Raw genomic sequence first — 25358 nt, forward strand, 5'->3', positions numbered from 1 at the left:
TCAGGCGAGTAAAATCTAGAGACTTCCTTAGATTTCATGCACCAGCTGTTGTGTGTGCTTTTCTTTCAAAAACAAGGATATTTCTAAGTGACCCCAAACTTGGTAGTGTATATAGTATTTTGCTACATCTAGCAATTGTTCAGGTAGCTTTCTGCTCTTATGTGAGTCCTTGGATGTCCCTGGCTATGGGTGTGTACATCTCAGTGGCTGTCTGGCAACTGAGACCCCTGATTGTTCATCCACTCCAGAATCCCTAGTAATGTTGTTAAGAAATCATTTGCTGCCTGCTCTCTGTGGACCTCACAGTGTGGACAGTTGGCACCATCCTCCTGCAATACAAAGAGGAAAACACTCACAACAAAGGTATACATAGTCAAAAAAAGAGAGGCTCTATGATACAGCAAGTGAGAGAAAGACAGAAAGACAGAGAAATTCTTATTTTAATATAATAATAATGCAATAATGCTACTATTTTAAGTACTAGTTAGAAAACACAGAAAGAGAGAGAGCCAGTGAGATCAGACGACACTGATAGTAACATAATGGTCGATGTCAATGAATTGATAGTTAAATATTCACATCGATCTACCAGTGTCTATCATTTACACTTATGCAAATGGTCTCTACAGTAGGCATGTAAGACGCTACTAGGGGCAGTTAAAATGATTTCACTGTTTGAATACTCACCTTAAATGATTATCAAGTATGCGCAAAAAAAATACTGTTGAGAATATCTAATGCAGGCACATTTATGTTAATTTGCTTAACGCCAGCCATGCCATTTTTTGGTCAGTCTTTTTAACCATTAACCAAGGTTGCCAACTTCATACTTGAGTCAACAATGAAAAGAAGTGCGATTTGAACTTAGATTATTGAACAGGCAGATATGTCATCAAAGCTTTTTGTGAAGTGGTGTTATCCTTAACTTTTTTGGTCTAAATCTGAATATCAGTTATGAAAAAAATATAGCTACAAGCAGCAATTCCAGGGGGTCAAGAACACCATAGCCACATTTAAGCCGCCATGTGGTCAATCATTGCGCAAAGTTTGGTGACAAAAGATCAGGCGGTTATGTAGTGTCATCAAATCATATAGGAAGGAAGAGCAGCAGCATTTTATTACAAAAATGGTATTGTATTGAAAAAAAGTATAATTTGTGGAAAATCTAATAGGCAGAGTTTAATAGGCATTTCTGGTAACAAATATGGGAAACAAACATCCAGGTACAGTACCAGTCAAAAGTTTGGACACACCTACTCATTCAAGTTTTTTATTTTATTTGTTAAACTTTATACATTGTAGAATAATAGTGAAGACATCAAAACTATGAAATAACACATATGGAATCATGTAGTAACCAAAAAAGTGTTAAACAAATATATTAAATATTAAAATATATTTTAGATTTTTCAAAGCAAAAGCAACTATGAAATAACACATATGGAATCATGTAGTAACCAAAAAAGTGTTAAATAAATATATTAAATATTAAAATATATTTTAGATTTTTCAAAGCAAAAGCAGCCAACAAGTACTCAGCATATGTGGGAACTCCTTCAAGAAAAGCATTCCAGGAGAAGCTGGTTGAGAGAATGCCAAGAGTGTGCAAAGCTGTCATCAAGGCAAAGGGTTGCTACATGGAAAAAATTGTTTAACACTTTTTTGGTTACTATATGATTCCATATGTGTTATTTAATAGTTTTGATGTCTCCACTGTTATTCTACAATGTAAAAAATAGTACAAATAAATAAAAACCCTGGAATGATTAGGTGTGTCCAAACTTTTGACTGGTACTGTACATACAAAATTACATGGGCTGCAGATCAAACGGGCAGGAGATATGCTTGTTCAAAGTTTGATGTGGGACAAAAAGTATAATTTGTGGAACATTTCATAGGCATAGGTCCTCGTGGGAAACTTGTTGCTCATGAGGGGCTGCATATATGTACAAAATTAAAATGCCATGACAGTAGATCAAACGGGACAGGGTATACAGTGCATTCGGAAAGTGTTCAGACCCCTTGACTTTTTCCACATTTTGTTACGTTACAGCCTTATTCTAAAATGTATTAAATTGTTTTGTTTCTCCTCATCAATCTAAACACAATACGTAAATGACAAAGCAAAAACAGTATGTGTATGTGCACATTTATAAAAAAATACAAAAGTGAATAATCAAATGCACATGTATTCAGACCCTTTACTCAGTACTTTGTTGAAGAACCTTTGGCAGCGACTAAAGCCTCGATTCTTCTTGTTTCTCATGGTCTGTGAGCCTTTAGGTGCCTTTTGGCAAACTCCAAGCGGGCTGTCATAAGCCTTTTACTGAGGAGTGGCTTCCGTCTGGCCACTCTACCATAAAGGCCTGATTGCTGGAGTGCTGCAGAGATGGTTGTCCTCCACGAACTGTGGAGCTCTGTCAGAGGGCTCATCGGGTTCTTGGTCACCTCCCTGACCAAGGCCATTCTCCCAATTGCTCAGTTTGGCCGGGTGGCCAGCTGTAGGAAGAGTCTTGGAGGTTCCAAACTTCTTCCATTTAAGAATGATGGAGTCCACTGTGTTCTTAGGGACCTTCAATGCTGCAGAAATGTTTTGGTATCGTTCCCCAGAAGTGTGCCTCGACACAATCCTATCTCGAAGCTCTACGGACAATTCCTTTGACCTCATGGCTTAGTTTTTGCCCTGCCATGCACTGTCAAATCAATTAAATTTACCACAGGTGGACTCCATTAAAGTTGTAGAAACATGATCAATGATGATAAATGGAAACAGGATGCATCTGAGCTCAATTTCGAGTCTCATAGAAAAGGGTCTGAATACTTATGTTAGTAAGGTATTTCAGTTTTTTACCTTTAATAAATTGGCATACATTTTTAAAAAAATCTGTTTTCGCTTTGTCATTATGGGGCATTGAAAAACTTTTCTTTAATCCATTTTAGAATAAGGCTGTAATGTAACAAAAATATGGAAAAAGTCAATGGGTCTGAATACTTTCCGAATGCACTGTATGCTTGTTCAAAGTTTGGAATTTCAGTTGATTAGTATATTTATTAGAGAAAGGGGCCTACAACCGGAGGCTTGTCGGTTCGAATCCCAGTGCTAATTGGTCTTTTGAACAATCCGACCAGCTATTTTGCCAATAATGGGCAAAATATTAGAATTGGGCCGCCTGTGTAAATGCAGCCTTATTGGCGCTGGAATTTCTAAACTATTCCATTGAGATAGTTTTTTATTTTAAAATAACCATGCTATTAGTCAATGGTGACATGAGGCTTATTTGCTCTTATAAACACAGATGGAAAATGTTAAACAAATGTATGAGAACTGTCTGAGAATAACAATAGTATAAGCAAACAGTAACAAATCAGCTATTGAGACTCTCTCCGTCATTTTCACCTAGACGACGATATGCTCTGTAGCTGGAATTAAACTATACTCAGACAGCCAAAGGTAGAATCAAAAACATCCCAATGCACCTCAAATGCAGCTGGCCTGTGTCTCCCTCACACTGATTGGCTCACCTGTTTTATCAAGGACATCAATTTAGTCAGTCGTTTGGTGAGTCTTTTCTGGTGTAAGGATGAAGAACGTTTCCCATATTCTAACATCAGGACTTTTACTTCTGTCGTAAAGCATGTGAGTGTGGACCTGGGACATTTCTGCTGAGGAGATGAGGAGATAACATGAAACTCAAACAATGGATGTAAAACATCTGAAAGAATCCAGATGAGATTTAACAGATCCAAATATGTATCTTTCTTTGGTGGTGAGAGACGAGAGTTACCTTCATGTAATGTAAAATGCTTTGAGTTATAAGCCAATTATGTAAATGAAAATAAATAATCAGGTATGTGCATGGACAAAACAGTTCAGTTAACTAACCCAGGATGAAAAATTCCAACAATTATAATTCAATATTGTGTCGAACTGTCACTTCAGCGCAGTGAGTGTAATTTACTATGTCTCCATAACTTTGTCCTATACAGTGCCATTGTGAAAGCCTTCACACCCCTTGCACAGTCTTCACATTTTGCTGCCTTAAAATTCAACTGGATTTTTCCCTACAGATTTACACAACCTACTCCACATTTTCAAAGTGAATGAAAATTATAGAACATTTCCCAAATGAATGAATAATTTAAAAAAGAAACGAAGATGTCTTGATTGCGTATGTCTTTACACCCCAGAGTTAATACTTGGTGGAAGCAACTTTGGCTGCCACTACAGCCGTGAATAATTCTGAATAAGATTCTACCAGCTTTGTACAGCTGATGGGGCAACATACAGTGCCTTCAGAAAGTATTCATACCCTGTCATGGACTGGCACTGCTGCTCATTCTGTTCACCATTTCCGGTGACCTGCCTTCTAGCCTGCACTGAACTGTGTCATTATGCACACCTGGTTTCAATTCCTCACTGATTGTGTTTGTATAAACGTGCCCTTTGCTTCTCCATTGGGCTGTTGATTATTGTTCCAATGTCCGTTGGTCATGTGAGTACCTGTGCTGTGTTGTTTTGGCTTGGCTTTTGTGCCACGTGTATTGCGGCAGTTGATTGCAGGTCTCTTCCCGTGTGGTATTATTTTGCGCTTGTGTATTTATTCGAGGTACTCCTCGCTCTTTTGTTTGGGGCTCAACCCTGTGTTTTGTATACATGTTTGTTTGGTGTTCATCCCCGTGCCTTTACATGGCACTCTGTAACTTAGAGAAATGAAAACCCTGCGCCTGTCTCCCGATCCCTTTATACCAACGTGACACACCTCATGACCTTCTCCACATTTTGTTGTTACAAAGTGGGATTAAAATGGATTTGTCTTTTTTTTTTTTGTCAACGATCTACACAAAATACTCTAATGTCAAAGTGGAAGAGAAATTGTAACATTTGTAAAGAAATATGAAAAATAAAACATATCTTGATTAGGTAAGTATTCAACCCCCCGAAAACAAAGTCAAGGTATTGGAGTGGCCATCACAAAGCCCTGACCTCAATCCTATAGAACATTTGTGGGCGGAACTGAAAAAGCATGTGCGAACAAGGAGGCCTACAAACCTGATTTTAGTTACACCTGGTCTGCCAGGAGGAATGGGCCAAAATTCACCCAACTTATTGTGGGAATCTTGTGGAAGGCTACCAAAAACATTTGACCCAAATTAAACAATTTAAAGGCAATGCTACCAAATACTAATTGAGTGTATGTAAACTTCTGACACACTGGGAATGTGATGAAAGAAATAAAAGCTGAAATAAATAATTATCTCTATTATTCTGACATCCTAACTGACCTAAGACAGGGAATTTTTTCCAACTTCAACTGTGTCTCAGGTCTGATGGAGCCTGCATTCCAAATCAAATTGCATTGGTCACATACACATAGTTAGCAGATGTTGTTGCGAGTGTAGCGAAATGCTTCTAGTTCCGAAAGAGCAGCAATATCTAACATGTAATCTAATAATTCCACGACAACTACCTAATACACACAAATCTAATAAAGGAATGGAATAAGAATATATACAGTGGGGAGAACAAGTGTTCGATACACTGACGATTTTGCAGGTTTTCCAACTTACAAAGCATGTAGAGGTCTGTAATTTTTTTTCATAGCTACACTTCAACTGTGAGAGACGGAATCTAAAACAAAAATCTACAAAATCACATTGGATGATTTTTAAGTAATTAATTTGCATTTTATTGCATGACTGTATGGATGGGCAATGACAGAGCGGCACAGGCAAGATACAATAGATGGCATAAAATACAGTATACACACACTTCTTTACAGTGGGGCAAAAAAGTATTTAGTCAGCCACCAATTGTGCAAGTTCTCCCACTTAAAAAGATGAGAGAGGCCTGTAATTTTCATCATAGGTACACTTCAACTATGACAGACAAAATGAGAAAAAAAAATCCACAAAATCACATTGTAGGATTTTTTATGAATTTATTCGCAAATTATGATGGAAAATAAGTATTTGGTCACCTACAAGCAAGATTTCTGGCTCTCACAGACCTGTAACTTCTTTAAGAGGCTCCTCTGTCCTCCACTGGTTACCTGTATTAATGGCACCTGTTTGAACTTGTTATCAGTATAAAAGACACACCATCAAACAGTCACACTCCAAACTCCACTATGGCCAAGACCAAAGAGCTGTCAAAGGACTCCAAAAACAAAATTGTAGACCTGCACCAGGCTGGGAAGACTGAATCTGCAATAGGTAAGCAGCTTGGTTTGAAGAAATCAACTGTGGGAGCAATTATTAGGAAATGGAAGACATACAAGACCACTGATAATCTCCCTCGATCGTGGGGTCAAAATGATCAAAATGATCACAAGAATGGTGAGCAAAAATCCCAGAACCACACTGGGGGACCTAGTGAATGACCTGCAGAGAGCTGGGACCAAAGTAACAAAGCCTACCATCAGTAACACACTACGCCGCCAGGGACTCATATCCTGCAGTGCCAGACGTGTCCCCCTGCTTAAGCCAGTACATGTCCAGGCCCGTCTGAAGTTTGCTAGAGAGCATTTGGATGATACAGAAGAAGATTGGGAGAATGTCATATGGTCAGATGAAACCAAAATATAACTTTTTGGTAAAAACTCAACTCATCGTGTTTGGAGGACAAAGAATGCTGAGTTGCATCCCAAAAACACCATACCTACTGTGAAGCATGGGGGTGGAAACATCATGCTTTGGGGCTGTTTTTCTGCAAAGGGACCAGGACGACTGATCCGTGTAAAGGAAAGAATGAATGGAGCCATGTATCGTGATATTTTGAGTGAAAACCTCCTTCCATCAGCAAGGGCATTGAAGATGAAACGTGGCTGGATCTTTCAGCATGACAATGATCCCAAACACACCACCCGGGCAACGAAGGAATGGCTTCGTAAGAAGCATTTCAAGGTCCTGGAGTGGCCTAGCCAGTCTCCAGATCTCAACCCCATAGAAAATCTTTGGAGGGAGTTGAAAGTCCGTGTTGCCCAGCAACAGCCCCAAAACATCACTGCTCTAGAGGAGATCTGCATGGAGGAATGGGCCAAAATACCAGCAACAGTTTGTGAAAACCTTGTGAAGACTTAAAGAAAATGTTTGACCTCTGTCATTGCCAACAAAGGGTATATAACAAAGTATTGAGATAAACTTTTGTTATTGACCAAATGCTTATTTTCCACCATAATTTGCAAATAAAGTCATTAAAAATCCTAATTTTGTCTGTCATAGTTGAAGTGTACCTATGATGAAAATTACAGGCCTCTCTCATCTATTTTATTTATTTTTTATTTTCTTTACCCCTTTTTCTCCCCAATTTCGTGGTATCCAATTGTTTTTAGTAGCTACTATCTTGTCTCATCGCTACAACTCCCGTACGGGCTCAGGAGAGACGAAAGTTGAAAGTCATGCGTCCTCCGATAGACAACCCAACCAAGCCGCACTGCTTCTTTACACAGCCGTTAAACACCGTGCACCTGGCAACCTTGGTTAGCGCGCACTGCGCCCGGCCTGCCACAGGAGTCGCTGGTGTGCGATGAGACAAGGACATCCCTACCGGCCAAGCCCTCCCTAACCCGGACGACGCTAGGCCAATTGTGCGTCGCCCCACGGACCTCCCGGTCGCGACCGGTTACGACAAAGCCTGGGCATGAACCCAGAGTCTCTGATGGCACAGCTGGCGCTGCAGTACAACGCCCTTAACCACTGTGCCACCAGGGAGGCCACTCATCTTTTTAAGTGGGAGAACTTGCACATTTGGTGGCTGACTAAATACTTTTTTGCCCCACTGTATGTCTGAAACAGGCTTCCAGGGTAGGCAATGGAGCTTCACCATGTTTCATCTAAATGTGTGTCGTCCGCACAGCAGTGAAAGTTGACATTGTGTTTCCAAATGAAGAGGTAGAATATATTGTGAAAACAATAGTGGTCCTAAAACGGAACCTTGAGATATGCCGAAACATGCAATTGATTTGTCAGAGGACAAACCCTCTACAGAGACGAACTGATATCTTTCCCGACAGATAAGATCTAAACCAGGCAAGATTAGGGTTTCCAATCTTTCCAAAAGAATGCTGTGATCGAGGGTGTCAAAAGAAGCACTAAGGTCCAGGAGCACGAGGACAGATGCAGAGCCTTGGACTGACGCCATTAAAAGGTAATTTATCACCTTCACGAGTGCAGTCTCAGTGCTATGTTGGGGTCTAAAACGAGACTGAATCGTCTCGTATACATTATTTGTCTTCAGGAATGCAGTGAGTTGCTATGCAAATTTTCTTCTAAAATGTTTGAGAGGAATAGGAGATTCAATATAGGCCGATTGTTTTTTACATTTTCCGGGTCAAGGTTTGGATTTTTCAAGAGAGGCTTTATGACTGCCACTTTTAGTGAGTTTTGGAGAAATACGCAGATTGAAAAAGGAGTCCATAATATGCTTTCTAACGATCATGATCTTTTCTTCGAAGAAGTTAATTAATTCATCACTGCTGAAGTGAAAGCCATCCTCTCTTGGGGAATGCTGCTTTTTAGTTAGCTTTGCGACAGTATGAAAAAGAAATGTGGGATTGTTCTTATTCTCCTCAAGTAGGTTGGAAAAATAGGATGATCAAGCACAAGTGAGGGCTCTTTGATATTGCACGGTACTGTCTTTCCAAGCTAATCGGAAGACTTCCAGTTTGGCGGAGCGCCATTTCCGTTCCTATTTTCTGGAAGCTTGCTTTAGGGCTCGGATGTTTTCTGTATACCAGGGAGAACATTGCTTGTGACAAATATTTTTTGTTTATAGGGGTGTGACTGCATTTAGGGTATCACGCAAGGTTAGATTTAGATCCTCAGTTAGGTGGTTTTTGTACTCCAATGTCCTTGGGTAGGTGGAGGGAGTCTGGAATGGCATCAAGTAATCTTTGAGTTTTCCAAGAATTTATAGCACGGCTTTTGATGATACTTAGTTGGGGTTTGAGCAGATTATTTGCTGCGATTGCAAACGTAATAAGATGGCGGTCTGATAGTCCAGGATTATGAGGAAAAACATTTAGATCTAAAATATTTATTTCATGGGACAAAACTAGATCCAGGGTATGACTGTGGCAATGAGTAGGTCCGGAGACCCACTAAGTCAATGATGTCTCCGAAAGCCTTTTGGAGTGGGTCTGTAGACTTTTCCATGTGAATATTAAAGTCATCTAAAATGTGAATATTATCTGCCATGACTACCAGGTCTGATAGGAACTCAGTGAGGAACACTGTATAAGGCCCAGGAGGCCTGTAAACAGTAGTTATAAAAAATAATTGAGTAGGGTGCATAAAAACTCAAAAGATGAAAATGCAGTCTTTTTTTATTATTGCAATTTGCTGTCGTAAATGTTAGCAACACCTCTACCTTTGCGGGATGCACAGGGGATATGGTCACTAGTATAACCTGGAGAGGCCTCATTTAACACAGTAAATTAATCAGGCTTGAGCCATGTTTCAGTCAGACCAATCACATCAAGATTATGATCAGTGATTAGTTCATTGACTAAGACTGCCTTGTACGTGAGGTACCTAACATTAAGTAGCCCTATTTTGAGATGTGAGATATCACAATGGTTTCATGCATGTTAACATTAGAAGCCTCCGCCCTAAGTTTGTTTTATTCACTGCTTTAGCACACTCTGCCAACCCAAATGTCCTAGCCGTATTTGAATCCTGGCTTAGGAAGACCACCAAAAACCATTTCCATCCCTAACTATAACATTTTCCGACAAGATAGAACTGCCAAAGGGGGCGGTGTTGCAATCTACTGCAGAGATAGACAGAACTCTGCAGGCTTACTATCCAGGTCTGTACCCAAACAATTCGAGCTTCTACTTTGAAAAATCCACCTTTCCAGAAACAAGTCTCTCACCTTTGGCGCTTGCTATAGACCACAGTCTGCCCCCAACTGTGCCCTGGACACCATATGTGAATTGATTGCCCCCCATCAATCTTCAGAGCTTGTGCTGCTAGGTGACCTAAACTGGGACATGCTTAACACCCTGGCCATCCTACAATCTAAGCTTGATGCCCTCAATCTCACACAAATTATCAATGAACCCACCAGTTACAACCCCAAATCCGTAAACACAGGCGCCCTCATAGATATCATCCGAACCAACTTGCCCTCCAAATACCCCTATGCTGTTTTCAACCAAGATCTCAGCAATCACTGCCTCATTGCCTGCATCCGTAATGGGTCTGTGGTCAAACGACCACCCCCATCACTGTCAAACGCTCCCTAAAACACTTCAGCGAGCAGGCCTTTCTAATCGACCTGGTCCGGGTATCCAGGAATGATATTGACCTCATCCCGTCAGTAGAGGATGCCTGGTTATTCTTTAAAAGTGCCTTCCTCAACAGCTTAAATAAGCATGCCCCATTCAAAAAATGTAGAACCAGGAACAGATATAGCCCTTGGTTCTCTCCAGACCTGACTGCCCTTGACCAGCACAAAAAAAACCCTGTGACGTTCTGCATTAGCATCGATTAGCCCCTGTGATATGCAACTTTTCAGGGACATAAGGAACCAATATACACAGGCAGTTAGGAAGTTAATGCTAGCTTTTTTCAAGCAGAAATGTGCATCCTGTAGCACAAACTCAAAACGTTCTGGGACACTGAAGTCCATGGAGAGTAAGAGCACCTCCTCCCAGCTGCCCACTGCACTGAGGCTAGGAAACACTGTCACCACCAATTTAAATTCACTATAATTGAGAATTTCAATAAGCGTTTTTCTACGACTGGCCATGCTTTCCACCTGGCTACTCCTACCCCGATCTGCACTTGTACATAGCCCATCTGTAAATAGCCCATCCAACTACCTCATACTCATACTGTATTTATGTATTTATCTTGCTCCTTTGCACCCCAGTATCTCTATTTGCACGCTCATCTTCTGCACATCTACCATTCCAGTGTTTAATTGCTATATTGTAATTACTTCGCCACCATGGCCTATTTATTGCCTTACCTTCCTTATCCTACCTCATTTGCACACACTGTATATATCATTTTTCTACTGTATTATTGACTGTATGTTTGTTTATTCCATGTTTAACTCTGTTGTTGTATGTGTCGAACTGATTTGCTTTATCTTGACCAGGTCGCATTTGTAAATGAGAACTTGTTCTCAACTAGCCTACCTCGTTAAATAAATAAAATAAAAACAATCTCTTTTAATAATGACAGGAATGGAGGAGGTTTTTATTCCAGTGAGTTTGCTAAAGCAAACACCGCTATGTTTAATTTTGCTCAACCTAGATCGAGGCACAGACAGTCTCAAAGGAGATAACTGAGCTGACTACACTGACTGTGCTAGTGGCTGACTCCACTAAGCTTAGAGCCCTGTCTATGTTGATAGATAAGATGAGAGCACCCCTCCAGCTAGGATGGAGTCCGTCACTCATCAGCAGACCAGGGAGAGGGCCAATTATCTACAAATTCTATCTTTCGGGAGAGGCAGAAAACTGTTTTCAACCAGAGATTGAGTTGTGATACTCTGCTGTAGAGCTCATCACTCCCCCTAAAGGGGCCAGAGACAATTACTTGATGCTGACAATTTGAGTAATTGACCCACTGAAAAATGAAACTATCCCAGGGTTAAGTATTCAGACATCTGCGGCGGGCTTTCCTTTAACATTTTACCTGGTCTTTGATTGATTCATATTTATTTTGATCCTGACAAACTCCCCAGTCCTTGCCGGTGATAAGCATACCAATAACATGATGCTGCCACTACAATACATAGGGTTCACTCTTTGTTGTGTTGTATTGGATTTGACCCAAAACTATTATTTTTAACTCAGGCCCAAAAGTTATTTTCTGTGTTGTGGGATAGAACAATTACATTCTTACCTGATTTTGTTTGATATTAATAGCTAACGATTATATATTTAACTAAGAGTAAAGACTGGCCTGAGTTTTATGGTGTCCACTCTAGCTTCCTGCAGCTAGTCTGGTCCTCGAGGACATGGGTTTTACTAGAAATAGCTTGAAGCTGACAATTGATTGATGTCTCTGTGATATAAAACCAAACAGCTACATTTTCATTCTAGGATTAGTGGTGCATGTGAGACATATGTCTCTGGTCTGATTAAGCCGATTAAGAAAAGATATGGTGTATGTTTAGCTGAGATAGAGAGAGCCTGGAGGAGCAGAACAAAGGCCTCAGTATTCCTAATTATCCTGGCATCTGGGAAACTAAGACAAGGTGGGGTTAATAATAACACCAGAGTCAGATGACCAGGAGATGAACCCAGAGTGGCTTATGATGGCCCTTAGTCTGCATGGGAAGGGTGAAGCCATGAATGCATTTTTAGGTCTACTATATATACAACTCTGCATTTCTGTAAAAGTTAAGCACTCAGTCTGACAGTCAAGACTGTTGGATTGACGGCTTCATTACTGCAATAATTAATCAATATTAAATAAAGATGATTGTTTGAAGAAATGACTAAGTCTCTCTCAGTATGGAATTTCCATGACAGTTGTCTTGCAGTGTTACCTAACGACCTTGTTGCAAACCAGAATGGATGATTTAGAGTGTATTTTTTAAACACAGGCTTCCTCCTTTTCAGTTTGTCATACAGGCCAGTAATGTTAAGTGAATGCAATATTGTTGATCCTCTGTATTTTCAAGTATTATGATGGCAGCATCATGGTATGGGCATGATTGTTTATACCAAAGACATGCCAATAGGTGTTGAGTGTTTATGATTGGTTTAGTCTCAGACCTGGCTTAAATTTTCTTGAAAATCTGAGAAAAGGTTTGAGTACAGCTGTCCGTCAACAATTCCCAACCAAATTTATTTATATTATCTTGAGTGATTTGGACAAAAACAATGGAGATATGTTGCCCTAAGAGTTGTGCATGGTTAGTTGTATTTTATTCTAAATTATTCAATGCTGTAATGGCTGCCAATGGTGCTTCCACCAAATATTAACTCTGGGATGTGAAGACATACGCAATCAATAAAATATATATTTTTTAATGATTAATTCATTTGGGAAATTTTCTATAATTTTCTTACACTTTGAAAATGTGGAGTAGGTTGTTTAAATCTGTAGGAAAAAAATCCAGTTGAATACCTTTTTAGATCAAATTTTAAGACAGAAAAAATGTGAAGACTGTGCAAGGGGTGTGTAGGCTTTCACTAGCAACTATTAGGTATGCAGAAATAACACATGAAAAGAAACCACATACCTTATAATCAGCTAAAGTTGGGGTGTACAGTCTGCAATCAAATGATTCCTGGTATGACAGAAAATAACAGGCTACAACACAGATAATGTAAACATAAAAACAAACAGTCAAAAAGTATTGAAAATGAGTGCTGTAACAGATAGCTGTTGATTGTACAGTGACTTCAATGTATTCCATCATACACTGAGTGTACATAACATTAGGAACACCTGCTCTTTCCATGACATAGACTGACTCTGTGAATCCAGGTGAAAGCTATGATCCCTTATTGATGTCACTTGTTAAATACACTTCAATCAGTGTAGTAGGGTCCAGCCGCACCGGTTTGGGTGTGTCAACTTGCAACGAGGTCAGGTTTTCCACGCTCAACAGTTTCCCACGTGTATCAAGAATGGTCCACCACCCAAAGGACATCCAGCCAACTTGACACAACTGTGGGAAGCATTGGAGTCAACATGGGCCAGCATCCCTGTGGAACACTTTCGACACCTTGTAGAGTCCATGCACAGACAAATTGAGGCTGTTCTGAGGGCAGAAAATGGCCCCACTCAAGATTAGGAAGGTGTTCCTAATATTTCGTACACTCAGCGTATATATCATGAGGTAATATGATTTTTTTTTATTATACTGAAAACATCTTGATACCATCTTGTGAACTTCCTCCTTAATAAATGTTTGCACAATTTGGTGAATTTCTGAACTGCTAATGGATTGTCCATAAGCCTGTTTCATTGTCATGGCGATGAAGAAGAGAAACCACAGCAAAGCGTTCAGAAGAGAGCTAGTTCTCTGTCTCCTCAACATGGCATGGGCCCACTCTGTCGCAGGAGCTTCAGATCAGTGGGAAAATAGCTTAAATTAGGAGAATTAGTTTAAAATCCTCCATTGTTTTGGGGTTCAGCCTCTTGTCCATGTCATCTGCAGCCTTCTTTGTGACACAGTATATCCCCTGTGTGTCCTGGGAAGCAGAAGTAGAGATGAGTCAAGACTCCAGCTATGTGCCTCCTTCTTAGCCAGTAGACTCCACACTTTTTGGAAGAAGGGTAAAACGTTCTATCTTCCTGGTGACTTACTATGCAGCCTCTTTCTTGTGTGTCCTGGAAAGCAGCAGAAGAAATTAGGCACGTCTTCAGCATCTGCCTCCTTTTTCTTGGCTAGACTCCTCACTGTTGAGAGAGAGAGAGAGAGAGAGAGAGTAACTGTTTAAGTGAACAATGCTTATGAAGAGAATATCGCTGACATTTATGAAAGAGATGTCATACATAATTTATCACCGATCATAAAAGGTACAACATTTACATTGTTATCAATGTTATCTACTTGAAGAAAAAAAAAACATTTCAAAGGAGAACAAGGCTGCCATGGAAATTTGAATGTTCTTGAGAAATTACATTTGTTTTATATGAATAACATTATTCACTATGCGTAATACTTCTCTAATAATAAGGCTATAATATATATTATTTAACTAGGCAAGTCAATTAAAAAGAAAATTCTTATTTACAATGACGACCTTCCCCGGCCAAACCCGGACGACGCTGGGCCAATTGTGCGCCGCCCTATGGGACTTTTATTATTACATGAAAACAAACTTACAACAAGATCATTATGTGATCATTAATGGTGAGCTAATTACAGAAAATAGCTTGCTGGGGCCTCCCGGGTGGCGCAGTGGTTAAGGGCGCTGTACTGCTGCGCCAGCTGTGCCACCAGAGACCCTGGGTTCGCGACCGGGAGGTCTGTGGGGAGACGCACAATTGGCCTAGCGTCGTCCGGGTTAGGGAGGGTTTGGCCGGTAGGGATATACTTGTCTCGTCGCACACCAGCGACTCCTGTGGCGGGCTGGGCGCAGTGTGCGCCAACCAAGGTTGCCAGGTGCACGGTGTTTCCTCCGACACATTGGTGCGGCTGGCTTCCGGGTTGGATGCACGCTGTCTTAAGAAGCAGTGCGGCTTGGTTGGGTTGTGTATCGGAGGACGCGTGACTTTCAACCTTCGTCTCTCCCGAGCCCGTATGGGAGTTCTAGCTAAAAACAATTGGATACCACGAAATTGGGGAGAAAAAGAGGTATGTGACGAAACAAAAACAGGGCATTCTAAAATAATTTTCAAACTTTTGCATAAGTGGTGGGGAGTCCCATTTCTGGGTGTCAAGCTTAGATTCTGTTAGGAATCGACTCATAAGATTCACTACTTTTGCAAATATTGGAAACTACACGACATGTCTAAAAGTATTAGAACAGTATTGTCGAACATCTCATTCCAAAATCATGGACATTAATATGGAGTTGGTCCCGCCTTCGCTGCTATAACAGCCTCTACTGTTCTGGGAAGGCTTTCCTTTAGATGTTGGAACATAACTGCTGGGACTTGCTTCCATTCAGCCACAAAAGCATTAGTGAGGTCGGGCACTGATGTTTGGCGATAAGGCCTGGCTCACGGTCGGCGTTCCATTTCATCCCAAAGGTGTTCGATGAGGTTGAGGTCAGGGCTCTGTGCAGGCCAGTCAAGTTCTTCAACAGCGATCTCGACGAACCATTTGTGCATGGACATGGGGCATTGTCCTGCTGAAACAGGAAAGGGCCTTCCCTTTCCTGGGAAAGAGCCGTCAAGATGTGCAAGGAGTTGTCTCCACCAAAATTGAAGGTATAAATACTTGTGCTGGTGGAAACATCTTTTCAGCTGTTTGACCCATTGGGTGAACTTGGTTTGAGCTTTACTAGTTGTCCTGAGTTTTACTCTGTTCATTCAGAACCTTACAGTTGAAAGCACAGAATCGTCTAGAACGTCATTGTATGCTGTAGTGTTAAGATTTCCCTTCACTGAAACTAAGTGGCCTAGCCCAAACCATGAAAAACAGCCCCAGACCATTATTCCTCCTCCACCAAACTTTACAGTTGTCCCTATGCATTGCGGCAGGTAGCATTCTCGTGGCATCCGCCAAACCCAGATTTGTCCGTCGGACTGCCAGGTGGTGAAGTGTGATTCATCACTCCAGAGAACAAGTTTCAACTTGCGCCAGAGTCTAATGGAGGCGAGCTTTACACCACTCCAGCCGAAACCCATTTCATGAAGCTCCCGAGAACAGTTATTGTGCTGACTTTGCTTCCAGAGACAGTTTGGAGTGAGTGTTGCAACGGAGGACAGTCAATTTTTAAGTGCTACATGCTTCAGAACTCAGTGGTCCTGTTCTGTGAGCTTGTGTGGCCTACCACTTCACTTCACAATAACAGCACTTACAGTTGACCGGGGCAGCTCTAGCAGGGCAGAAATATTACTAAATAACTTGTTTGAAAGGTGGCATCCTATGACTGTTTCGGTGAAAGTCACCGAGCTCTTCTGTAAGGCCAATCTATTGCCAATGTTTGTCTATAGAGATCGCTTGGCTGTGTGCTCGATTTTATACACCTGTCAACAATGGGTGTGGCTGAAATTGCCGAATCCACTAATTTGAAGGGGTGTCCACATATATTTTGGGAGAAACTAGGCTGCTTCTATTGTTGTGTTCTGTATGACTGGTAGTTTGTTTTTGAGTCCAGGCGAGGAGTCCTGGAATACACGCGAGCTGCCCAGTGACACAAGCCTACCAGACTAACGAAATAACTTCTATGTTCGCTTTGAGGCAAGCAACACTGAAGCATGCATGAGAGCATCAGCTGTGCCGGACGAATGTGTGATCACGCTCTCCGTAGATGATGCGAGTAAGCCAATGTGAGTTAAACAGGTCAACATTCACAAGGCCGCAGGGCCAGACGGATTACCAGGATGTGTACTCCGAGCAATGGTTGACCAACTGAGAAGTGTCTTGACTGACATTTTCAAACTGTCCCTGACCGAGTCTGTAATACCAACATGTTTCAAGCATACCACCATAGTCCCTCTGCCCAAGAACACCAAGGTAACCTGCCTAAATGACTACCGACCTGTAGCACTCATGTATGTAGCCATGAAGGCTGGTCATGGCTCACATCAACACCATTATCCCAGAAACCCTAGACCCACTCCAATTTGCACACCACCCCAACAGATCCACAGATGATGCAATCTCTATTGCACTCCACACTGCCCTTTCCCACCTGGACAAAAGGAACACCTACGTGAGAATGCTATTCATTGATTACAGCTCAGCGTTCGACACTATCACTAAGCTAAGGACCCTGGGACTAAACACCTCCCTCTGCAACTGGATCCTGGAAATCCTGATAGGCCGCCCCAGTTGGTATGGGTAGGTAACAACATATCTGCCATGCTGATCCTCAACACAGGGGCCCCTCAGGGGTGCGTGCTCAGTCCCCTCCTGTACTCCCTGTTCACACATGACTGCATGGCCAAGCACGACTCCAACACCATCATTAAGTTTGCAGACGACACAACAATGGTAAGCCTGATCACTGACAAGTATGAGACAGTCTATAGGGAGGAGGTCAGAGCCCTGGTAGTGTTGTGCCAACCCTGGCAGTGTTGTGCCAAGATAACAACCTCTCTCTCAATGTGATCAAGATAAAGGAGATTGTGGACTACAGAAAAAGGAGGACTGAGCACGCCCCCATTCTCATCAACGAGGCTGTAGTGGAGCAGGTTGAGAGCTTCAAGTTCCTTGGTGTCCACATCACCAACAAACTATCATGGTCCAAACACACCAAGACAGTCGTGAAGAGGGCACGACAATGCCTATTCCCCCTCAGGAGACTGAAAAGATTTGGCATGGGTTCTCAGATCCTCAAAAAATTATATTGAGAGCATCCTGACTGGTTGCATCACCGCCTGGTATGGCAACTGCTCGGCCTCCGACCACAAGGCACTTCAGAGGGTAGTGCGAACGGCCCAGTACATCACTGGGGCCAAGCTTCCTGCCATCCCGGACCTCTATACCAGGCAGTGTCAGAGGAAGGCCCAAAAAATTGTCAAAGACATTCAGCCATTCTAGTCATAGACTGTTCTCTCTGATACCGCACGGCAAGTGGCACCGGATCGCCAAGTTTAGGTCAAAAAAGCTTCTTAATAGCTTCTACCCCCAAGCCATAAGACTCTTGAACAGTTAATTAAATGGCTACCCGGACAATTTGCATTGTCCCCACCCCACGCCCCATTTCTACACTGCTGCTACTCTCTGTTTATTATCCATGCATAGTCACTTTACCTCTACCTACATGGACATATTACCTCGACTAACTGGTTCCCCCGCACACTGACTCTGTACCGGAAGCCCTGTATATAGCCTCGCTACTGTTATTTTATTGTTGCTCTGTAATTATTTGTAATATTTAAAAAAAAATCTAAACCAACAATGCAGTTAAGGGCTTGTAAGTAAGCATTTCACTGTAAGGTCTACCTGTTGTATTCGGCGCACGTGACAAATAAAATGTGATTTGATTCGTAGCTCTTGTACACTTTCAGAACTGTAGCCTAGTTGGCACTGCTCCGGCACTCCTCCCTTCCGTTTCAAGGTTTTGAATGTGTGTTGTATATTTCACATCTTGCTGGAATGTCACCCCCAGAAACTTTGCAGTTTTTTCTGTCTTTTGGTTTTGTCCATACATGTTTTAATTTTGTTGTTACTTCGACACATTGAGAGTACAAATTGGGTTTTTATGGGGTTTAGTTGTGTTCTCCACTTGTTGGACCATTTCTCAATTTCATCTATGCAGGTCTGGAGATGATTTGCTGCTTGTTGGATATACCAATATTCTCAATTCAGGAGAATTTCAAAAACTCCCATAGGCCTATTTCCCTTGGGATCATGAAACATAATCCTGATTCTTTTTACTTTTCCTATTGAAAAGCAATGGCCCAAGTATAAAATACTATAAAGTACATACACTAAAGTGTAAAGAAATATGTGTGTTTTTTAGACACAATTGCAAGCTTCAAGGTGTAGAGCATTCAAGGATTTGGTCTGATGGTCAAATGTGATGTCATCAGCCTCCCCCTTGCTTGAGGAAGAATAGAGCAAAGGCACATTCATCCCCCCCCACTTGTGCCATGACATCTGACCTGGACCACCTATTGAGATATCACTTTGGTTAAGTAAATCAGGTCTTAAATGAGGTGAAAAGGAGACTGGAATAGGACTATACAATTCAGTGTCGGCCTACCATCAACCCATGTTATCCATATATTTAAAGAAAACATATTAATCTAAAAACACTTCATCTAACATGTCCAAGCAGGAATGCACGATACAGATATTTTGTTGTGCAATAGCTAAACCAGTGATTGGCATGCATTTGTTGCTGTCAAAATAGGGCTCCAGAATTGCACATTTATTTTGTTCAACAGAGATGAATATACTTACATATTTTGTGTACCAATAGGCTGTCGCAGAGGCTAATTCACTTGTGGCTAATCACTGAGGAAAGGGAAACTTGAAACCAAAACGACAACTGTAGCCTACTGTATTTGTTGTGCGATTGCATTGTGAAATGTTCTCTCCGTATACTCGGTGTGCACAGGGAGAAACTGGGACAGGGCAAACACTTTAATGCAGGAATCAAGACTCCACTGACCAAATGATGGTTTTAGCTGCCCCCAAAACTAGAAAGTTGAGTGAAGCGACCAGCTAGAATTTGTATCTCGCACGGATGCGACCACATCCAACCGTGGAAGTGTAGTAATTTCCACCTCTCCATTGTGTCTACCAACTCACATTTGTTGCCTATGTTTTAGTCCTAGTGCTTATTTGACTCATTATATAGGCTACTTCAAACCACTGCTTCTGCCGATGTCGCACTTCTGCATCTGTGGTGAAAGGTGGCCGAGCTACAACAATGTTTGTCAGACCATGAGACATCCCAAAAACCGGTCTTCTCACGAAAACGTCTAGCCAAAAAACTATGACCACTCTATGGATAGGGGAAACTCTAACGAACACGGCTCTACGACCCCTACAAGTGTCAGGGGGCTCATCTGAAGTTAACCGGTACCAGGGGGGAAAAAATGAATGGAAGTATGAAGGTAGTTTTGTGCCTAGCCAGAAAAAGGGGTTAAATATGTGAACAAAATATATATATATTTAGCCCATAATGACAAAGCGAAAACAGGTTTTTAGAAATATTTGCATATTTATTAAAAATAGAAAACAGGTCATCCTTATTTACATAAGTATTCAGACCCTTTGCTATGAGACTCGAAATTGAGCTCAGGTGTATCCTGTTTCCATTGATCATCCTTGAGATGTTTCTACAACTTAGAGTCCACCTGTGGTAAATTCAATTGATTGGACATGATTTGGACAGGCACACACCTCTCTATATAAGGTCCCACAGTTGACAGTGCATGTCAGAGCAAAAACCAAGCCATGAGGTCGAAGGAATTTTCCGTAGAGCTCCGAGACAGAATTGTGTCAAGACACATCTGGGGAAGGGTACCAAAACATGTCTTCATCATTGAAGGTCCCCAAGAACACAGAGGCCTCCATCATTCTAAAATGGAAGAAGTTTGGAACCACCAAGACTCATCCTACAGCTGGCCGCCCGACTGAACTGAGCAATCGGGGGAGAAGGGCATTGGTCAGGGAGGTGACCAAGAACCCGATGGTCACTCTGACAGAGCTTCTCTGTGGAGATGGGAGAACTTTCCAGAAGGACAACCATCTCTGCAGCACTTGTGGGAGCAAAACTCATGACTATGATTACATTTCCATTATTAGCAGCATTTAGGCTGTCCACTTTGAAGAGCTGAGACAGAATAGCCATATAAAGGAATGGAACATATGACCAGGGCCCTGCTACCATTAAAACCTTAACAAGCAAGAACTGAGATGGAAAGATAATAATGGAGGAAGGTCAAGGAAAGCTATATACGTATAGAGGGAGGGGACTCCATACCTTATGTAAAGACAGAATCCTATAAAGGCAGGACTCTGTAATATGAGAATTTAGTATTTTTCATTGAAGGGCTCGGCTCTGTTACGTGTGTAATAGGGTCCTTCCATGGAAGGGCTCGGCTATGTTACGTCTGTAATAAAGTCTATATTGAATTCACAAGTTTTAGTAAGAGTGGTATATTTCTGAGTCAATATTCCACGACAAACTCCACCAATCAGGCCTTTATTGTAGAGTGGCCAGACGGAAGCCACTCCTCAGTAAAAGGCACATGACAGCCCGTTTGGAGTTTGCCAAAAGGATCTAAAGACTCTCAGAACATGAGAAACAAGATTCTCTGGTCTGATGAAACAAAGTTTGAATGATTTGGCCTGAATGCAAAGCGTCACGTCTGGAGGAAACCTGGCACCATCCCTACGGTGAAGCGTGGTGGTTCCAGCACTGTGCTGTGGGTCTCACGCCTGCTCCTGCTCCCCCGCCCTGTCGCTCGAAGGTGCCAGGCTCCCCAGCATTCGCACTCCTGCCACCATCATTACGCACACCTGCCACAATCATTACGCACACCTGCCACCATCATTACGCACACCTGCCTTCCCCCCCGTCACACGCATCAGTGATTATTGGACTCACCTGGACTCAATCTGCTCTGTCATTACCTTCCCTATATATGTCTGGTTCCCCGGTTTGTTCCCTGCTTCAGTATTAATTGTCGTTGTTTACCAGTGTGCTGACGCTGTTCCTATTTTGTTACCTGTCTGTTCCTGATTAAATGTTTGACTCCTCGTACCTGCTTCACATCTCCAGCGTCGGTCATTACAGTGGGGATGTTTTTCAGCGGCAGGGACAGGGAGACTAGTCAGGATCAATGGAAAGATGAACTGAGCAAAGGACAGAGAGATCCTTGATGAAAACCTGCCCATGAGCTTTTCTTATATCTCTTCAAATCCTTGTTTCTTATGAATCATTTTTGACTGTCTTTTTTTACATTCATGAATGTGTTATTCAATGCGTTTCTCTGGGCTATAGTAGTAAAGACCAAATTCAATATTTGATCAAATATGTATTTATTTTTTTATACCTAAAAGGGTCCTAAAACACTAAATCAAATAGCTAACTGGTCCATAGTATTACCATCTTAAAACAACTCCATACGTCAGCTTAGAAAATAAACAAATACCCATCTAGTCGTCAAAGTTAGTTTAAAAAAAAAACTATTTTTTTTATTTATAACACTTTTGCCCAGTGAGCTTTGCAGCCCAAATGATGGTTAGTGAGGTTGGTTAGCTGATGGTTAGTAAAGGACCTATGGTCTTCTCATGTTATCTCTCAACTTATACCTCACCGTCCTAGTGGCTCTTTTCCTTCTGCGGACTGGGAAAGAAGTGTCTGGCCATAGCCGGAACCGTGTTTTTATCTAGGGTGCGTTCGTAAATTCACTCTGGGTATCTACTCCGAGTTCAGCGCACTTTCGTCTGAGTGTGCCAGAGCGCAGAATAACTGATGAATTTACGAAAGCACAACCCCCGTTGACCGGTGTCAGCAAGAGCTATGTCTAATTGGTGACACAAAAAAACAACATTCGGAGAAAAATATGGTATGTGGTTGAAGGTCATGCTTAGGCGAATAAACTATAAAGGGAAATAAATGTAATAAATAAAAACAGGGAAAATAAACAAACATACAAAACACAGCGGAATATAAAGTGGACACTACCATGGGAGAGGATTTCGCACTTCTTTTGAGCCTAAAATCAAGAAAATCGTCCCTAAATTGTAGAATAGAAGAACATCGATTTTCTGTGACCACCCAATATCTTAGAATCCAATAGGATAGATATGTAAGCAATTGCCATCCGTGCAATTTATTGGTCATTATTGCACTTCGAACATTCAATTTAAAGCACTGCGCAACAGGTAGCTGATCCTAAACACCACATGATTCATGAATGCTACTGTATGGGAAATGATAATCTCATACAGCCTAGTCTACTGTAAAACTGAGTCACAGAGCGATTTATGCAAAGAAGATAGTTCATTTTTTCAGGGGCATTTGGGGTAGGTACTCTCAAGAAATACAAAATGATTCTCTATTACAGTAGGCTATTGGTTAATACACATAGCAAAAACTTACCCTGGCATGGTAAATCAGCTTGAGCGACTTTTGAAGCATCGTAGGTAGGTACAAAGTGAAAACAAAAGTAATTCCGTTAAGAAGCAGACCTAGAACACTTTTTAAACTCCACAGTTGAAGTTCAATTTGTTTAGCAAAAATGTATAATATTTGTTTGCTGCCGCAACAAAATCCTGAAATGTCACATGCTCAGAGCAATCACAACCTCAGTTCTTTATTAGGGATGCGCAGTTCGCGGACGATTTGTTATTTTTGAACAACTCTTACTGAATCGAGAGTCATGATTCATTTTTCTGATTGATCAGGATTAAAACGGGCATCTCCGGTGACTCTGGAGACGTGCCCCGACCAACAACTGTCAGTCATATATGCGCGCAGGCAAATTAGGTCATGCATAGAGAAGAAAAAGAAACAAAAAACATAGGCCTCCAGAACCTCTGATTAACAAACTCGAAAACGAATCGTTTGGGGTGCTACGGTTCGCGAAAGATAAGTGTTCCTTCGTGCTCTGGTCAATACTGACTCAAATGAATGAAATTAGTCGAAGATTCGTTCTTTTGACTGAACGAGTCGAAACGATCCGGCTCAGTGAAAACAGCCAAACTTCCATCATTATTCTTCATCAGTGATGTAAAGTACTTACATTCCTAAAGAAAAAATGTACTTTTTACTCCATATTTTTTCCCTCGCATCCAAAAGTACTTGTTACATTTTTTATGCTTAGCAGCAAAGGAAAATGGTCAAATTCATGCACTTATCAATTGAACATCCCTGGTAATCTCTACTGCCTCTGATCTGGTGGACTCGCTAAACACAAAAGCTTTGTATGGAAATAATATCTGAGCGTTGGAATGCGCCCCTGGCTAGCCGTAAAAAAAATAATACATATGAAAACAAAATTGTGTCGTCTGGTAAGGAATTTAAAATGATTCATACATTCACATTATCACTTGCAAGCAATTGGCAGTACGCCAACAATAATGTTATAAACAAATCAAATCAAATTGTTGTCACACCCTGACCATATTTTGCTTTGTATGTTTCTATGTTTTGGTTGGTCAGGGTGTGAGCTGAGTGGGCATTCTATGTTACATGTCTAGTTTGTCTAGTTCTATGTTTGGCCTGATATGGTTCTCAATCAGAGGCAGGTGTTAGTCATTGTCTCTGATTGGGAACCATATTTAGGTAGCCTGTTTGGTGTTGGGTTTTGTGGTTGTCATACCAGGCAGTGATGCACCCAGTTAGGATGCTCTTGATGGTGCAGCTGTAGAACGTTTTGAAGATCTGAGAACCCATGCCAAATCTTTTCAGTCCCCTTGGAGGGAATATGTTTTGTTGTGCCCTCTTCACGGCTGTCTTGGTATGCTTGGACCATGTTAGTTTGTTGGTGATGTGGACACCAAGGAACTTGAAGCTCTCAACCTGCTCCACTACAGCCCCGTCGATGAGAATGGAAGCGTGCTCGGTCCTCTTTTTCCGGTAGTCCACAATCATCTGCTTTGTCTTGATCACGTAGAGGGAGAGGTTGTTGTCCTGGCACCACACAGCCAGGTCTCTAATATCCCCCCCTATAGGCTGTCTCGTTGTTGTCGGTGATCAGGCCTACCACTGCTGTGCCATCGGCAAACTTAATGATGGTGTTGGAGTTGTGCCTGGCCATGCAGTCATGAGTGAATAGGGAGTACAGGAGGGGACTGAGCATGCACCCCTGAGGGGCCTCTGTGTTGAGGATCGGCATGGCGGATGTGTTGTTACCTACTCTTACCACCTGGGGGCGGCTCGTTAGGAAGTCCAGGATCCAGTTGCAGATGGAGGTGTTTAGTCCCAGGGTCCTTCACTTATTGATGAGCTTTGAGGGCACTATGGTGTTGAACTCTAAGAAGTAGTCAATGAATAGCATTCTCACATAGGTGTTCCTTTTGTCCAGGTGGGAAAGGGCCATGTGGAGGGCAATAGAGATTGCATCATCTGTGGCTCTGTTGGGGCGGTATGCAAATTGGAGTTGGTCTAGGGTTTCTGGGATAAGGGTGTTGATGTGAGCCATGGCCATTCTTTCAAAGCACTTCATGGCTACAGATGTGAGTGCTACGGGTCGGTAGTCATTTAGGCAGGTTACCTTGATGTTGTTCTTGGGCACATGCACTATGGTGGTCTGCTTAAAACATGTTGGTGTTACAGACTCGGACAGGGAGAGGTTGA

General features: G+C 41.8%; 1 protein-coding gene across 3 annotated transcripts; it reads right to left on the bottom strand.

Annotated features, from left to right (window-relative positions):
• Positions 1-14: 14 nt before the first annotated feature.
• On the bottom strand, positions 15-23772 carry il15l (interleukin 15, like). 3 transcript variants are annotated; one of them, XM_042297167.1, is made up of 6 exons: positions 23160-23771; positions 14281-14373; positions 13853-14165; positions 13208-13255; positions 3523-3660; positions 15-329 (listed from the first exon to the last, which is right to left on the bottom strand). In XM_042297167.1, the coding sequence occupies exons 3-6, from the start codon at positions 14009-14011 to the stop codon at positions 201-203; spliced, it is 474 nt and encodes a 157-aa protein (XP_042153101.1). In that variant the 5' UTR covers positions 14012-14165; positions 14281-14373; positions 23160-23771; the 3' UTR covers positions 15-200. The 3 variants fall into 3 exon arrangements, with proteins under 3 accessions (XP_042153101.1, XP_042153102.1, XP_042153100.1); XM_042297168.1 differs by lacking the exon at positions 23160-23771 and adding an exon at positions 21817-21902; XM_042297166.1 differs by having other exon boundaries at positions 13853-14373; positions 23160-23772.
• Between the last annotated feature and the right edge of the window lie 1586 nt (positions 23773-25358).

This window comes from Oncorhynchus tshawytscha, linkage group LG14 (genome assembly GCF_018296145.1).
Source record: "Oncorhynchus tshawytscha isolate Ot180627B linkage group LG14, Otsh_v2.0, whole genome shotgun sequence".
NCBI lineage: Eukaryota > Metazoa > Chordata > Actinopteri > Salmoniformes > Salmonidae > Oncorhynchus > Oncorhynchus tshawytscha.

Excerpts from the sequence above, each read along its gene's own strand:
- il15l (XM_042297166.1), bottom strand. The coding sequence starts at position 14,011 with ATGTTGAGGAGACAGAGAACTAGCTCTCTTCTGAACGCTTTGCTGTGG. Across the intron at positions 3,661-13,207 it reads CAACTTTAGCTGATTATAAG|AAATGTCCCAGGTCCACACT; the intron begins GTATGTGGTTTC and ends TCTCCTCAGCAG. Across the intron at positions 330-3,522 it reads TGATGTCCTTGATAAAACAG|GAGGATGGTGCCAACTGTCC; the intron begins GTGAGCCAATCA and ends TTTGTATTGCAG.